Genomic DNA, 18,249 nt, shown 5'->3' on the forward strand with positions numbered 1-18,249 from the left:
ATGTCATCAGTGATGTCATTTGAGATGTCATCAGTGATGTCATGAGTGATGTCACTGACCATGTCATGAGTGATGTAATATGTGACGTCATCAGCAGTGCATTGCGGGCCCGCGAGTTATAGTTAGCTGAACTAACTATAATGGGGGAATTTCAATGGTTTTGTACGAGTGAAAAGTCCAGCTAACTATAACGCCCCTGAAACCTACATTTTTTTCAGTGAATTTCAAGGGTTTTTTAAATGCTAATTCCTAACTATAACGTGCCTGAAACCTATGGTTTTTTCAGTGAATTTCAAAGGTTTTTTAAATGCTAATTTCTAACTAAGCCTACAGAGATAGGACATGTGAAGAAAGAAGAAAAAACGCACAGAAAGAAAAAAAAGAAATGCAGAAAGAAGCAACAGAAGTCCTCAAAGACAAAGAAAAGTGCAGGAAGAAGGATAACGTGCAGAAAGAACAAACAGAAGAGCAGAAAGAAGCCTTGTTGCAAAATCATCCTGTACCCTCAACTTTTTCAGACGGATACTGGTGGTAACTGAGTCTGACTAACCAGTCCTAGAGCCAGTGCTATGTTAAAAGACACTCCGAATCCAGTGAAAACACCTACATACACTAGGGAACACTATGCGTTGGGGTCCCCCTGTGATTAGCATGACCTCCTGTGTAAGCCCCTAGTATATAATAGGGTAGGGGATTAAAACTACCTCTTAAAACGCGCCACAGGGCGTGTTTGCACACGTCACCTCAGGCCCTGTCCCCTCCCTTCACCACTGTGTTGTGGCCATTCTAAGTTGAGAGATTAAGTCCCCTTGAATCCTAAGGGTCCCTAGGGTCAAACTAGCCCACTAGGTACCTCCAGTAAGCGCCACAGAGCTGTGTTGCATAGAGGTGTAAAAAGGGGCATGGCCTCAGAACACCTGTCTGCAACGCAGCTCCCTGGCGCATACTGGAGATACCCTTTGGGCTAGTTGGCCCTCAGGTACCCTCAGTATTGAAGGGGAATTAATTCCCCAACTTACAACTGGCCAGGGGGTGCGTTTGCAGAGTGCTGCAAGGAGGGGGCGTGGCCTCCGGCGCGATGCCGGTCTTTTATTTATTTTATTTTTTTAAGAAGGAGGGCTGTGTGGTCCCCCTTCTTTTTCTAATTTATTATACAAACATGGGTAGCTATTGACGGACACATTTAATATACACGCACACCAAGCCATTCAAAGGGGATTCGACAAAAATTCGACCAAACTATGCAAGAAACCCCCCTCACGGTTAACAAAACATACATCCACCGCCGGATGTGTAATACTTTTTAATTTACTCTCTTGAAAGGGGACGAACCTCACTTAAGAGTCACAGCGTGCTCCTGGCTGAGCCCAATGCTGTGTTACACCCACCAGTGCCCGCCGAGTGCCACACACCTCTGTGTTGTATTCCACCAGCTAGTTCGTATGCTATGACACTCTCTAGCCCATGTGCACTGTAACACCACCCCGTGAATATTTCATGCCACACTTGCCATCGCACAGGTTATATTGCCCCATCTAACGTGCCTTCCTCGATGCCTATGTTATAACGCACAGCGCTATGCCATACATATTACAATCTGGGATCCATATCTTTGTCACTGTGCATATCCAACGTTACACTCCCCAGCACATATTTTATATTACAACTTTAGAGACTAGTTAGGTTACAAAACACTGCCCTGGGCATATTACACTCCAAGGCGCATATCGCATAGCACGCGCTAGTGCCTGTGCTATCTCACGCTCTCCAATGAATCTGTCATTGCGCACAATGTATTGCATATTATATTTCACGCCCCGGTTCATCTTATATCACACTTTTTGGTGCATAGTTTATACCATATACTATATCTAGTTTTCATTTTCAATCGTGCTCTCAGGACTATGTTCTATATGACACTGCGTCCACCTACACTTTTCACGGGCATTACATTTTGCGATGGGAGTGGAGGGTCAGGGGGTGTTTCTGCCAAGTGAGCCCGGAGTCACAGTCTCAAACGTCCTCTTCCTGAATAAAAGTGAGATTATGCTGCATACTTGTTCATATTTTAAGTAGTTCGCACAGACACACATTTTAAAAACAATAAAGTTTGCCATAAATTCTGAATGTTAGCACTCTAGTTGCTCATTAGATCACTGTAGTAAAGCTACTGCTCACCACGGAAGTCTGCTGCTGGTATTAAAAGTGCATGTTTCAGTCTGCATATCAGAATCTTTTAATGAAATAGAAGAGGATTTGAGAAGTCACTCAAAATGTGCCCTAAGTTTTCTTTCTTCAGCACTAATCATAATTTCTATGGCAAAATGAACCCCCTCATTGTGTTCCTTTTTAAATTAAATGTTTTAAGTGTTACCAGTTTATTCCAATCAAGATGGCTTCAGGTGTGCCATACTTTTGTCATAAGTAAGACAGTAAGCGCTCTAGTTGTTCTTAAGAACACTCTGGGACATTCTGTCATTGGGCTATACTTGGGCTACATCTGGGTGATATTTGGGCTACATTTGGGCTCTTTTGTCTCTGGTGGCCATCTTGGGAGATTTATTTGTTATGAAGTTTCCTTATTTCCTCATTTACTGCAGTCTCATCAGTAGGAAATACTTTCAGTTTTTTATTTTGGTTCCATCAAGAAGGCATTCAGATGTGTCACACATTTGCCATAAATTCTGAATGTTAGCACTCTAGTTGCTCACTAGATCACTGTAGTAAAGCTACTGCTCACCAGGGAAGTCTGCTGCTGGTATTCAAAGTGCATGTTTCAGTCTGCATGTCAGAATTTATTATGAAATAGAAAGGATTTGAGAAGTCAAAATGTGCCCTAATTTTTCTTTCTGCAGCACTAATCATACTTTCTATGGCAAAATGAACCCCCTCATTTTGTTCCTGTTTAAATTAAATGTTTTAAGAGTTACCACTTTATTCCAATCAAGATGGCTTCAGGTGTGCAATACGTTTGTCATAAGTAGGACTGTTAGCGCTCTAGTTGTTCTTTAGAACACTCTGGGAAGCTGCAGCAGAACACAAAGGAATCAACTGACAGTCTCTGCCCTTGTTGGATGTACATGTTTTCCTGAGAATGTCAGACTTCATTCTCACATGACTGAGAAAGATAATGTGAATTTACAGAAAATATGCTCTCAGTTTAGCTTATAGATCACCTTCCAAACCTCTGTGGGAAAAGCATGAGAAAATAGTTCTCTCAAACATGATTCATGATATCACAACAGAAGGCTTTTTCACATGGTAAAATCACCTTAGAACACACCACAATTCCTAAAATGAGTATGGTACAATCAACAAATGATTTATAATGTAACTAAAGTCTTAAAACCTTCTATTAACTGCAATGCTTTTCAATGAGGTGCTATTACTCCAGCGCTGAATACCAAATCCCCTTTCTACGTCACAGACCACAGATCTCTTCAACCACATTCATTCACTCATTCACTGGTGGGGCCCATAACACCATTCATTCATTCTTCTTTTCAGATCTATGGTCCTCGAGAGGGGATACTTTCATTCCATGCGCTGGAATATGGGATGAAAAATATTGCACAAATCCCTGATGAGTAATGAATTCACCTATTCCTCCCTACCTCACCAGGTTCTTAAACTTTTAACCTAGTAGTTCCTCCCATGGATAGGCCATGGATCAGCTGAGTTGCTGGGTAGAGCGACACTTAATTCTCCTAAACAATGTACATCAATACACTTTTAAAATAATAACCCGACACAGTTCTTAAATGAATTGAAATATTTATCTAAGATAAAGCATAAGAAAATCATAAAGCATTCAATATTTTGATTCACATATTTACCTAATCTGGCTAAATGACGTCCTCTATGTCAAATTCAGATCTTTCGTCTCTATGCCCATAAATCGATCAATCAGTTCGTAAATTAATTGGGCATCTGATCAGTCCGTCAGAGTCTCTGGCAAGCAGCTGTCCAGCAGTGTCACCGTCCTCTCCGTCAGCGTAACATCAGGAAATCGGGTAAAAAGCGCACTGACCCTCTCTATTCTACGTCTTTTATAATAAAATCAACAACAAAATGTTACAATACATGTTTTTAAACAAATTTGATTGGTGGAACCAGGATCATTCTTCCTGATTCTCATGCGCTCGATGTTTCTTTAGATGTAATTCTCAATTTACTAATAATTTGCAACAGTTACTTGTCCATTCAGGGCATTTTGGTTCTCATACGGGTTTGTGTCCATGGTGTCATCAATTATAACAGTTCTTAGTTTAAGGAAGTCCATTGTCTGAGGATTGGCACTCATCCCGGTGCGACCTTCACGGGTACAGTCTGCCTGGGGTCAGGACGAGGTTATTGTTGCTCATCTTTTAGTGCAGGCGCACTTCACTCAGTGACTTCTGTATATCGTCTGTCCGTCAAAATAGGGATGGCAGCCATTTTGTGGCCACTCCAGAAAGGTCAATCTTAAGCAAAGAAACACAAACCATAATTAATACATGGAAATGACTATTAAAATGTTATTCACTCACTAAACCCTTTATGTGTTTGTATTTATCTAGCAAAAGCTACACGTATTGCGGTTTATACTCACATTTAAAGCACAATTCACAAATCACAAAAGCAACATATAACATGCAAATTCTAAATATCTGACATGTATGCATACGAAATTAGTTTATATATCAATCAGGCCATGCAAATGCGATTCCCACGTGTATTTTCTAATTAGTAATGTTGATTATTCAAACACAGCAAATCATTAATACTATTAATAATAATCAGTTATTCGTTTTCATTTTAACACGATAAAATGGAGGAGGTATACGAGTTTTAAGGAAAACCTCACTCCAGCACTATCATGTATATTGGTCCCAAGATGGCTGCCAACACTTCTTGGATGAAGTACTGACAGCCAATCAGAATCTCACGATGAGATGTGTGGTTAGGCTCCGCCCAGATATATCTATCTTTTTAACTCTAATTTTCTCAGGAACTACTGAACGGATTTACACCATTTAAGCAAAAGGCACGAGTCTGAACTGAGGACTACCTCTTTGCCAAATTTGGTGTAATTCCGTTCAGCAGTTTGGGCTGGAGCTGCATCAACAGGTCCTATGGGAAAATGCATGGGGAAAACGTGTTTTGGGACCCCCCTTTTTTCTCGGCCCCCGCTTGACGAATCACCGTGAAATTTTCAGGATAGGAGCAGACCGGAGCTGGCCAAACGTTTGGAAAATTTCGCGAAGATTCGTCAATCGGCGCCAACGTTATTACAAATAGAATGTTGCGGATTTCCTATGGAAAATAGGTCCTAACTATAACTACCTACTGGCGACTGCCAGTAGGTAATATATATATAACTCACAAATACACTTACGAATAGGAGCTTTCAGCCAGCCCTCTTCTTCCATTGGACTATTATATAATTCACATTTTCCTTCCGCCAGCTACAGCATGAGGCAGTATATCAGCCATTGACTAACCTCAGTGTGAGTGATGGCATTCCACTCTTGTACTACTGCACAACTCACTAATCAGATGTGCACATTGCATGCATGACTTTTTTGTTTTTCATGTAAATTGGCCATCAATGTGTACTCATGCATCCGCACACTTATGGTCTACCTCATTGTTTATTATTTTAATAAAACCCATTCAAAGATCGTTGCCTATGCATGCACACAGATAGCTTGCCATATTTCTATGTTTCTTTTAGGTCGAGACTTGACAGCGCTTACGCTGTCTGCAAGACCTGGTGTATCTCTTCTGTGGGATACTGGCACACCCACTGATTGCCATTGGTTGTTATCTGTGGCATTCAGAAATACTGGCTTGTTATTGGTGCATTTGTGTAAATGTCCCTCCTTTGTATGCTTAGCTCCTTCCCCAGCGATTTCACCAAGAGAACATTTTGTTTTGCCATCACACTGAACAGCGTGTGATGGCCTCTGCTGTGCTCCCGCCTGGCCATTGCAAGTTCAGTGTTGTTTATAGCTGGCGTCGGCAGAAGAAACTGCAAAGGAAAATCTTGAGTCAGGCTGTGATGTGGGAAGTATATCTCCACAGATGCACTGATCTTAATAATGTTTAATACGCGTAAATGTGAGGAGATGCTGCTTAATGCACAAACGTGCAGGAATTTACTCTTCTAGCGCAAAAGTGTTTAGATTTTCGCATTGTGTTCAAGCTGATATATTTGTGTACTCCGAGACTAGCCAGTGTATTAAGACTGGTGTCATCCACTCTCGGGTCGCTTATCTTTGGAGCGACCAGCCAACTAACTCTGAAAATCAGTAACCCGTGACACATTCTGCTTTAAAGGCATCTTACTGTGCAGTTTTCAGAAACTATAAAGGCGGAGGCATGGGCAGTATGTTTCTTTCAGAGCCCTAGTTTTTATCGATACAATTACACACTTGACTTGAATCCCAGGCCGGGGTCATAACATTGCTATTCAACATGTAACTACGGCCTGTTTCTGAATGCTGGGCTGCAGTAGCCCATTCTGTAGTTTCTGGCGCCGAGCACACACCGTATAATGGGGGTAAAGTCTTCAGTTATGGATGAAACTAGGCTGATTTAAGGGCTTTATCACCTACCACACTGTACATGGAAAAGGAGTTTTATGTTTGTAGCGGAATTTTCAAACTTGTTGACCCAGATAAAGTCTTACATCAAAGACCCATCTGTACATAGAAATCTCAACGTACAACAGATCACGACTTTGAGAGTCATCATTCTCCATAGAGTCATCATAACTATAGAATTTCTTCTCTGCTCACATCATGTTGGTGTGCGGAAACCCGGAAGTAGTAGCAGGGGTCTCCTTGGAATAAACGGACAATGTACACCGAGTTGTGGCTGCAGGCTTGGCAACCTGGGGCAAAGCAAGGGCATAACTCCTGATTCTGGAAGTGGATAGGTGCGGCGTGCGCATGTCAAACCTAGTATCTGTAGGTAGGGCCACTGGAATTAAGCGGCAGGGGAAGGTCAAATTATGCGGCCCGAAAGGCCAAATTAAGTGCAGCACATTTTGTGATAGTATTACTTCATTTTTTAAGGTACCTAAAACTGGCTCAACATTAGTTGTACCTCATTAATAACTGTATAACACACAAATAAAGCAATAGGTTACAGAAAGGTGAACAGTCAACTTTGCAAGGGGCCTTTCACTGCGCAACAACACGTGTCGCTGCATTTTTACTAACTATTGAACCGTTTGAGCTAGAAACCCTTTGTTTAATCTGCATATTATGCAGTAAATGATGGATTATGTGGCAAATTCTTCAAATATAAATCTATGCAACAATCCCTGCAGTTGCAAAATCTCATAATTCCATTGACCCTGGCTGTAGGCTGTAAATGCAGACTACATGTCAGTGACGCTCATTTATCAACACCGCCAAACTATCCCTCTCAACTCTACTTCAGGATCAGAAAACTTGATAGCCATCAGGCAGTTTGCACAACCCAGGAAACTTGCCTATTCCTGAATTGCTTGCTGTGACAATTCGGAAAAGCGGGTCTGTCTTGAAAATAATATTAGACTACTGCTACACTCTCTGTTGGATGTCCGTACAAATGAAACCTCTGGTACGGCAAGCACTTGGCAGACCAACACAACATCCTTGTGCCAGAGTAGTTATGCCTGTCCAGTTACTTGCATTGCCATTGACTAAAATATGCGCGCTTTATCAGGAACTACTTACCGATACACAGCACCATGCCTTGACTCACTGACCATGCGTACAGGTCACAGAAGCACTCAGACCCTCCTTATTCTAAGTTCTCAGGGTGGGCCATCCCATATGCATTGGAAGTGGTCACGACTGATATAAGTAGTGAGCTTCTAGACCACTCAAGTGTTTTAACTTGTCCATATTGAGCTCTGTGTCACATCTTATTCAATGGCGATACTTGGAAAGTATTACCAACTTATTGCTAAGAACCGTCTCCAGAAAGTGATACAGAAATGGGCATCCTTTGAGCAATGACTAAAAGGAAGCTAGTTCTGCAGAGTAAATAGCCTAATTTCCATTATTGTCCTCTGAACAATATTACCATGAAGGAAAACACCAATACTTACTACACGTTAATTTTGTTTGAACAGCTACTCTACCATATAACACAGCCCTCTACTTTCCCACTGCAGTAGAACTTGGACAATACCAACAATACACCGTTACTAATTGTTTCTTCCTGTTAAATGCAATACCTGACAGAATTCAATGCTATTACCTTAATGCACCCTAAAACCACAGATTCTCATACCGGATTACATGTGCAACACTCAGTATCAGTTTCTACGTATACACAGTACACACATCAAACTTTCCAAAGAAAATATCACACCTCCATGTTAAGATGAGGTTACAAGTAGCAAAACCCTACCTGTTTACTCGTTTCTATGTCTTAAGACATTCATAGGCGTACTTATCTATTGTTTATAGTTAGTTTCTTAATTGCATACCTTGCTTTGCATACCACCCACGAAACCTTTAGAGCACGGAATCCAAACAAGAACCAACCTGCCTTGATACCCAGCTATAGACAATAACATCTCCGTTGCTCATTACCTATAGCCCATATACAGCTTTTCGTCGACTAACTGAAGAAACATCCACTGTGTTGCCTCACCAAACAGATGCTCTGGTCCCAGTGGTAATTCCTCATTCTAAGTCCTCTAGACAGTGCTGCTAGCTGCTACTGTGGTCCCATCGGTAATTCCTCATTCTAAGCCTTCCTGACAGTGCTGCTAGCTGATTCTCTGGTCCTGTCGGTAATTCCTCATTGTAAGTCCTCTAGACTCCTAGTAAAAAACAATATCATTTACAATGACAGTAGCTCTAACTTTCATAAATGCGAGATCGAATGCATTGCAAATGCTTGTTCTTTCAAGAACCCATTTACAAATAGCTGCCTATGCGTGTGCACATGTGGGCTCGCTGTCTTTGAATATTATTTCCATAATTTAGTTTGAAGAACCATTTACAGGTGGCTGCATATGCAAGATTCTAAGTCTGCACGCAAGGGTGGGCCTTTTTGAAATGGTTTTGGAACAAAATTTTAGAAAACCATTACAAAATGAAAGAAGAATTGGCACAGCCAAAAGTGTGGGAGCCAATGCCAGGCCTATAGGCTTTGCAAGTACTTGTTTTCTGTTTTAACTGAGTCGAGGGTAGTATTGTAGGGGGGTTGGCCACAACTTCTCAAATAATAGCCAGGACGGGGATACCTTCACATAGTCATTTATGTTTTCTTGAGTTTTATTCATACACCTTTATCCTTGAATTTCCCTGCAGCATTGGGTGGTCTTACTTCAATAAGCAGCCCAGGAGGATTAGTTAATGTGTTCTTTGGGTGAAGGGTAAAGACTAGTCTTAGTTAATTTAACTTATGAAATTCTGTTGCAGCCGCAAACTCAACTAGAGATAACCGATATGCCAATATGCAATGAATAACTACATAATTGAATGTAATTTTGTTGTTTTCTGTATAATTAGTTTGCCCCATTCACCTAGGTTATCCATATTAAAGTAGTATGCAAAGTCGGAACACCATAGGTTTCTATTTCACATAATGAATTAATGTATTTGATTTGCCATGGTAAGCTGTTGTACTATGACTATGAAATGTGTGCATTTGCTTAAAATATACACTATTTGATTCACTGAATAACGGTAACAGTTACTCATTACACTACGCCACTAAAGGCCACATGCATGAAAGTTTGAAATTGCGAGTTCCTAATTGCGATTTCCTGCGAATCGCAATTAGGGAATCGCTATTTCAAATGTATGAAACTCTTTTGAGTTTCATTTGCATTTCCCAGGGGGTCGCAAATAGACCTACCCCATGAATATTAATGAGGTACGTCTCGGTTTGTGACCCACTGGGAATCACTAAAATCACAGGAATGGTGGCCTGCTGGGGTCAGCAGAACACCATTTCTGCAATTGCTTTTAAAGAAAGCAATTTCTTTTTAATTCAGCCCATTCTGAAGGAGAACGGGCTGTGTTTCAAAAACAAAAATGAAAAGTTTTCTTTTCAGTTTTTAAAAGTAGGCAGTGGTCCCTGCTCTTAAAAAATGATTTTACAAGCATTCACCAAGGGCAGTGGGGACCCCTTCCCATTTGCGAATGGGTTACCACCTACTTGAAGTAGGTGGTAAAATGTGAATGTTTTGTGACCGCATTTTGGTCACAAACATTCCTGCATACCGATACGATTCGGTATTAGGAAGTGATGTCCTAAACACGCCCCTTCCTAGTAGTGAATCGCTAACCCATTTTGCGATTTGGTAATAGGTTACTGAATCGCAAAATAGGGTTTGGAACATTGGGAAAGCTTTTTAACTGGTCGCAAACTGCCCGATTATGCGAATTGGGCCGTTTGCGACCTTAAAATAGGTACATACATGTAGCCACAAATGTAGATAAATAAAAGTTATGCTTGTCTGGCTTTATCGATTATTACATAAATTAAAATAGCGAAAAAGGAAGGAATATGAAGTCACATTTGAATCGTTAACGTAATTGAGAAAAGCCATGTGAATGAGGTGGTTTGCCACTATTGCTGTCATGTTAGTATGAGCTATGATAGATTTTAAATACTATTAAAATAAAAACCTATTTGTATTCCTACTCTGCCAGATGAATGCAACACACGATGAGGACTATGTCGTCTTGAGTGGTGCAGAGAAGTACCAGGATGTTTCGAGAATTGTGGAATGGCGAGGGCTGCAGTAAGTACACCATTCAATCGTGCAGTCATACGGCTTCTAACCCTCTAGATGGAGTGTGATGGAGGAAGGAGCTTCCAGGGCTGCTCTCTTTTTCCACAGCCCTGTCCATTGTTAATACCACAGCCCTTCCTTAGCTTCCTTTCTTAATTGTTCTTTTCTTAATCCTGTTGCTCTTCTGCCTCTGTAGTCACTATTTTTGTTGCGGCCACTTCTATATGGAATGGAATCTTCATTCACATCATAAGCACTGAACAAAGCCAGAAAAATACTGGATCCGTGAGTGTTTTTTTAAAACCTAAGTTTTAAATACTTTTGTCTTAAACTTACTTTTTTTTAACCTGAAACTCCGTTTTGAAACTCTGTTGAAGGTTTATATTTGCAATTTTTTTTTTAAATAAATAAAAAAACAAGTGACCAGAAATATCTTTCATAAACCTTTTTAAAAGGAAACATGCAAGAAAACTGGGACAATATAGCTAGAAAGGCAGCAGCCTGTAGTGTTGGAACCTGGTGCAGGGTCTTTAAGGGAGTCCACATCATCAGTTACGTTTGAGTGGCAGCTACTTCAGTCAATTTCTTTATGTAAGCTTATGACTATGTATAACAAGTCATTTTCCTAATCCATCACCTTTAGAGTTAGGGCCCACTTGGCACTGCCATGCGTGTGAGTGGGTCCAGGGACAAGCCTGCCGCATCTTCAGGGTATCAATAGGGCAAAGTCATGACCTTGTACCAAAGGCAGACACTTGTATGAGTATTATTTAGAAATTTAAGGACTTTGGAATTGCACTTGTGATTGGATTTTTTTGTAAATGCTCCAGAATCCAACAGGTCGGCACTATTATTTATTGTTTATGATTTCATAAAAGATTCCCTCTTGAGATGTGGAAATACGTGTGAGTAACATTCCCTTCTGTTATGAGACGTATTTTGTACCCTCACTGTGAATTTATTTTTGAATTAGTGACGTCTGATGTTTTGCACATGTCTACTTCACAAATTCTTGCTCATGGTGCTACCACTAACTCTTAGGGTACACTTTCTTTGTATGTTTTCCTCTCCTTTGGGGTTTTCAATGTAAATTGTTACCACTCTGATGAAACTTCTTTTTGGTAACGTGTGAAAGTTGTACTGCATTTTCTCACCTGTCTGTTATTTATACTTCGCAGAGATCTGCCTTTCTACCATAGTCACTATGATCCTGAGGAGTGAACTGTGCCTACTAGAGAAATGTGCTTCTGTCCTCACTATATGTACCTTTAGCAGAATTTACCTGGTATTGTGTGCAAATTTGATGCTATGGGAACATTTTTGGGCTGACAAAAAGTTCTCCTGTAATTTCAATGCAGCTTGCAATAGAAGTTACTGGCCTCATCAGAAATATGAGCTACACATGAACACTGTACATGTATTTAGTTTCGCTTTGAGATTTTGTGGATGAAACTTCAGTGGAAAATCAAGAATTACTAAAAGAAATTTTAGATAAAATTACCAGTTCATCTAATACTTTGTCATTTCTGAGGGGACCTTCAGGAACACTGCCACACCGCGGCACCGCCCGCCGCATTACGAGTGTGGCAGTCGGTCCACTGCAGCCACTGGGGATCTGTGATCCCGCGGTGGTGGCGCAGCGGTCAGAGGCAGTAATATGCTGGTGTTGCCGCTGCTGCACTGCAGAGAATATTGCAAGTTACCTTCCTACCATCCTTTCAATGGCAATAAGCCAACAATGGAAAGGGTGGTGGAGAGGCAACTCAGGGGGCCCGGAGCATGCGAGGGGGCACATGTTGTGCCCTCCTGGTATTGCACCCCCAAATCCTGTACAGGGCGCAATACACAACATGGTGCATTACTTCCCGTGCAGGAACGTGCTGCAGCTGTCCCACGGTTGTGCCTGTCTAAGGCTCTCCTATGAACCTTAGACAGGCACCGCTGTGGGACCGTCCACCTACTAAGGACTTTAATCGTAATCCGGCAGGCAGCGTGAGAACTGCTTTGGTGGTCCTGGTGCGGATGATAGCATGGCGCTCCTCAGGAGGACAGCCAAAGTTGTAATTAGACCCTAAGTGAACAATATATAGAAACACAGTATTCTCACAAATGCACAGCTACATTTATTGAGCTCATGGTTCAGATTTACAGTTGCAATCTACCAGCTGAGGGAGGGTCTGTTCTTCTGTGCATATAAGAACAGCAGGTTTGCACCTACTGCTCTGACATGCATTTGTTCCAATAAGCCACATAGGTGGAGAGTTTGCAGCCTGTAGATCAGGGCACAAGTCCTAAAAAAAGAAGTGGGGGGACTAACCTAATTAATCAGTATTCAAGTGGCATCACGGCGCGTGACATCACGGCGCGTGAGACGCATGACAGCACAGCACGCGACATCACAGGAAGTGGCATCACAAGAAGTGACATCAGATCTTAAGCCCTCACGTATATATCTAGCAGGTCTATCATGAGTACATTTGAGCACATTTCGAGTATACGTGCAAACTCTCCTGATTTGGGGCAGAAGATTCACACTTCTGTAAGCTTCACATAAACCGGTGTTGCTTTTTGTCAGCGTAAACACATTTACCATGTGCTTAAATCTCTCACATCCCTGTTTGAATGAGAGATGGGCTAAGATTTTAGGGCAGATTTTGCTCTGCAGGCAGATCCATGTGTGCATGACTGTATTGTGAGTTAGCACAAGCGCACATGTTTTGTTAGTGTTGTTCTGAGAGTAAAGGCATTGGAACACACTTCCATATCATTCTAACGTTGTCTTATGATTGGAGTCTGGTCACATGCATTCAAGCAGCATTCCATTAGCTCTCTCGTGCTTTGGCCCTAATGCTTGTGTAATGATGTCACTGACTGCATAGCTATAGGGAAACATGATAAGGACAGAGATACGCACCCAAAGGAATCCGAACAAAAACTATTGGGTGTTTTTCCCTTAGCTTTGTGTTAGATGGAGAGACCAAACACAGTGGTAACTTGCAGGCTGTGCTGAGGTTTAAAGTGCGATTCAAAACAATTTAAAACAGGAGTATGGTATAGAGACAAGTGAGTTCTGAAAGTTACTAGAAAAAATATAGACACCAAACACTATTGGCAGAGTAAAATGCAATAGTTCAGCAATATCTGAACAGAGGCCAAAACAGTCAGCTCTGCATAGTTTACTAAGTGTTGTTAGGCACTACAGGTGGGCAGTGGGAATGATTTGAGCATTCGACAGAGGTCTTTGAAAATGTTCGAGTATAAAACTTTCAGAAAATGAATGTAATACTCCAGTGGGGGAAGTCTTTTGGGGATATTCAGGCTCCTCAGACTTTTGCCAGTTAGCAGTAGGGGGGAGCACACAGACTTCAGTTCAAATTCTGGTGTTTCCAGAACAATACGATGTTGAGCTAAGGCCTAAACTTGAGCCTCATGCCCCAGCTCCAAAGTGAACCACTTCTGGGCCACATCTCATGCAAGTTAGATATATGTGTTCCTTTTCTATCCAAAAGGGCGAAGACAAAAACACACGCTTTAGAGCAAGCATTGACAATGTCAGTAAGTCTGCTTACGATTGAATGAGTCTTTTGCGTCGCTGATGGGTGTGGACACTTGTAAGTCATCATACATAAATAATCCACATTTGTAAAGCGCGAACAATCACCCGTACGTGAACTCTGTTGCTCATCTTTCCACTCATGCGTCGAGATAGAAAGGGACAAAGTCTTTTGCCATTTCTACCGCAAAGTCTTTAAGCATGGAACTAGCACAGTGCTGTTCATGCCGAGCTGTAAAATGACAAAGGCCATTTACCACTCCAGGCACAGTATTACAGCGTTGAATTGGTAAAATACCATTCAAGCCAACCTGAAACGAGTAAAAGCAACCCCTGACATAGTGTTTTGCTCTAATGAGAGCTCTTCAGAGAGGTATAGCTTTGTCTATACACAAGGGAGCACCCTATATAAGTCAAAACAACTGTATAGGTTAGTGTGTGGATGTGTGTGTAGACGTATGAATCACTAAACAGGTATGTACTAACTGCTATTGGTTTGTCTATGGTTTCAATATTGGTGGTCTGTATTTTAGAGTGGTTGAATGAAAGGTTTTATTGGGGTATGAAGAGGTGCATCAAAATCTCCAACTAACTATAACGTCCCTGAAACCTATGTTTTTTTCAGTGAATTTCCAAGGTTTTTTGAAATGCTAATTTCTAACTATAACGTCCCTGAAGCCTACGGTTTTTTCAGTATATATATATATAGGTCAAGGGTCATAACTGGGAGACTGTCAACGCACTACATGACCCAGCATGCTCGACTCTCGTCTATCGAGACGCCCACCAGGGGGCAAACACCTTAAAAGCTGCCAGTGAAGAGCGGGTGTGTTGTTCAGCCTCGAGATGCCTTGGCCCCTCCTCTGAAGAAGGTCAATGTGACCGAAATATATCAGGAAACGCCAACGTTGCTTTTCTCGCCGTAAAGGAGTGCAGCTCGTACCCTTCTGTTGCAGAGAGGGATTGGACACATAAAAACGGCTTGGTTCTGCCGGAGTGTTGCACCGCCGCAAAGAGCGCCAATATACTGCCCGAAATCGGACCAAAATCTTCTCCCGCGAAAGCATAAGGGCAGTTGGCAGCCACCAAGGACCGGACTTTGGTCGGACCCCAGCAGTGAAAAAATGAACTGTGTGGGGCTTACGGTGATCGGGAAGCAGAAGGCATCGCCCACCAAAGGGTCATAACTGGGAGACTGTCAACGCACTACATGACCCAGCATGCTCGACTCTCGTCTATCGAGACGCCCACCAGGGGGCAAACACCTTAAAAGCTGCCAGTGAAGAGCGGGTGTGTTGTTCAGCCTCGAGATGCCTTGGCCCCTCCTCTGAAGAAGGTCAATGTGACCGAAATATATCAGGAAACGCCAACATTGCTTTTCTCGCCGTAAAGGAGTGCAGCTCGTACCCTTCTGTTGCAGAGAGGGATTGGACACATAAAAACGGCTTGGTTCTGCCGGAGTGTTGCACCGCCGCAAAGAGCGCCAATATACTGCCCGAAATCGGACCAAAATCTTCTCCCGCGAAAGCATAAGGGCAGTTGGCAGCCACCAAGGACCGGACTTTGGTCGGACCCCAGCAGTGAAAAAATTAACTGTGTGGGGCTTACGGTGATCGGGAAGCAGAAGGCATCGCCCACCAAAGGGTCATAACTGGGAGACTGTCAACGCACTACATGACCCAGCATGCTCGACTCTCGTCTATCGAGATGCCCACCAGGGGGCAAACACCTTAAAAGCTGCCAGTGAAGAGCGGGTGTGTTGTTCAGCCTCGAGATGCCTTGGCCCCTCCTCTGAAGAAGGTCAATGTGACCGAAATATATCAGGAAACGCCAACGTTGCTTTTCTCGCCGTAAAGGAGTGCAGCTCGTACCCTTCTGTTGCAGAGAGGGATTGGACACATATATATATATATATATATATATATATATATATATATATATATATATATATATATATATATATATATATATTCACTGAAAAAACCATAGGTTTCACACATGTTATAGTTAGCTGTACATTTCACTCGTAAAAAACCAATGAAATTCCCCCGTTATAGTTAGTGCAGGCAACTATAACTCACGCGACCGCAATCTTCTGCTGATGACATATGTGTCTTTATGAAAAAAAAATATTTGTAATATATGTATAGCTAAAATTTAATGGAAGAAGACATGGGCAAATAAGTGTCTAAATACAGTATTAGCATCAGCAGAGGATTGCGGTCGCGTGAGTTATAGTTGCCTGCACTAACTATAACGGGGGAATTTCATTGGTTTTTTACGAGTGAAATGTACAGCTAACTATAACATGTGTGAAACCTATGGTTTTTTCAGTGAATATATATATATGATTGAGTGAAGATTGGCAGGGTGAGGGAGACGCGCTAAAAGAAATAACATTCCGAACGAGCACTAAGATGTTTAGTGACTCAGCACGCCGTGAGGCCGCACAAGGCATGTTCAAAAGTAAGGCTTCGAAAGTAACGAATGCTTCAGATACACCAACGAATGAAAAATCGACTAGTGGGATGCATGCCATGTTAGCGAAGTTGGAGAGACTCTACGAAAGAGAAACAAGAAAGTGGTGGGAGGCGACTTCACTCCAGAGTTATATTGAGGCCGACAGGGTACCAAGGGGTTTAAGAGTTTATACAATTCCCTCCTATGAGAACCCGGATCCGGCACTGTTGATGGAATGGGCAGAACATACAGCCTCTTACTGTAAAGGCACACTGCAGATTTTAGTGAAGTACGCATGGAGTGATCGCGACAAAGCATTACAAGAGATCAAAGAAATAGAAGACATGCTAGCCAAAGAAGAAGACAAAAACAAAGTGGAAGAACTTTTGGGACAAATGAAGACACGTCTTCAAAAATATGAAAGCAAGATTAAAAACAGGAAACAAGAAAAATACGAAAGGGACAAACAGGATTACCTCCATGGAAGAGTGCTAACGTTTGCACGTAAATTCGATATCCCCAGAAAACAACTGTCTCTGCAAACAAGGCAACCGGAAACAGAGCAGGTGATAACATCTGAATCGGAAGTCACCGAAAATGAGTCAGAAGATGAACGGGTTGCAAGCCAGGCCACTGTCGGAAATACTACTACTCCTTTTTTCGACGAATTCAAAATTATCAGGCAGTCGTGGCTAAGGGGTGGCAAGAACAAACCACCAGAAAGAGCAACCGAAGAACGCGGAGGTCAGGGTGGGGCAAGAGGAGGAAGAACGTGGACACCACGGAGGAAGAGATACAACAAGAAATAACTAGTATGAGCAATCTCACTGTCGTTAACCTCACCCAGAGAAATCTGTCTGATAATGAAACAAAAGTCCTATCATTGGGACTTACATTCTGTCCCACAAAACACTTGGAATTCACACAAACCAGAATTGACTTGTTTTGTTTTGTGCGAAAACTCAAATTGCACAAATACTTCAAATTACGACCCACCATAAAAGACGTCAAAGGCATTCCGTCAAGAATAACGGCAACCGATGTATTGACCTGGAACGACATAAATGCAGTGGAACTCTTGCAAAATTTAAACACCCCAGATCTGGCAAATACTAGTTTGTCCATGTCAGAAAGGGCAATGAAAGCTGGTATTGAACAAGGGATGCAAGAAAGTCCATTTAAACCCAAATCGTTGTTTGTTCCGCAAATGCCCTATGACTCTATTGACGTATTCTCTGAGGCTATGGTCAAAGATCTACTTGACTTTAGAGGCAAAAAGTACCGTACCACTGGGAGAGACAATCTAACTAAAGAGGAGAAGTTGGCACTAACCAATTTGATGGAAGACAAATTGATCATCATAAAACCTTCAGACAAAGGTGGTAATGTAGTGTTGCAAACAAGATCACAATACCGTGAAGAGGCATTAAGACAACTCACGGATACAAAATACTACATACCGACAACACGAGGAACATATTTGGAAAGCGTGGAAAAGTAT

The 18,249-nt window shown here is 41.9% G+C and overlaps 1 protein-coding gene across 1 annotated transcript in view; it reads left to right on the forward strand.

Moving 5' to 3' along the window:
• SCARB2 (scavenger receptor class B member 2) overlaps positions 1 to 18,249 on the forward strand; it is a 504,993-nt gene that overhangs the window by 260,377 nt on the left and 226,367 nt on the right. The window contains exon 5 of the mRNA XM_085640974.1: positions 10,653 to 10,744. Coding sequence (XP_085497100.1) covers positions 10,653 to 10,744 — 92 coding nt within the window. The remainder of the gene's footprint in view (positions 1 to 10,652; positions 10,745 to 18,249) is intronic.

The sequence above is a fragment of the Triturus cristatus genome, chromosome 2_2, assembly GCF_964204655.1.
Source record: "Triturus cristatus chromosome 2_2, aTriCri1.1, whole genome shotgun sequence".
In the NCBI taxonomy this organism is placed as follows: Eukaryota; Metazoa; Chordata; class Amphibia; order Caudata; family Salamandridae; genus Triturus; species Triturus cristatus.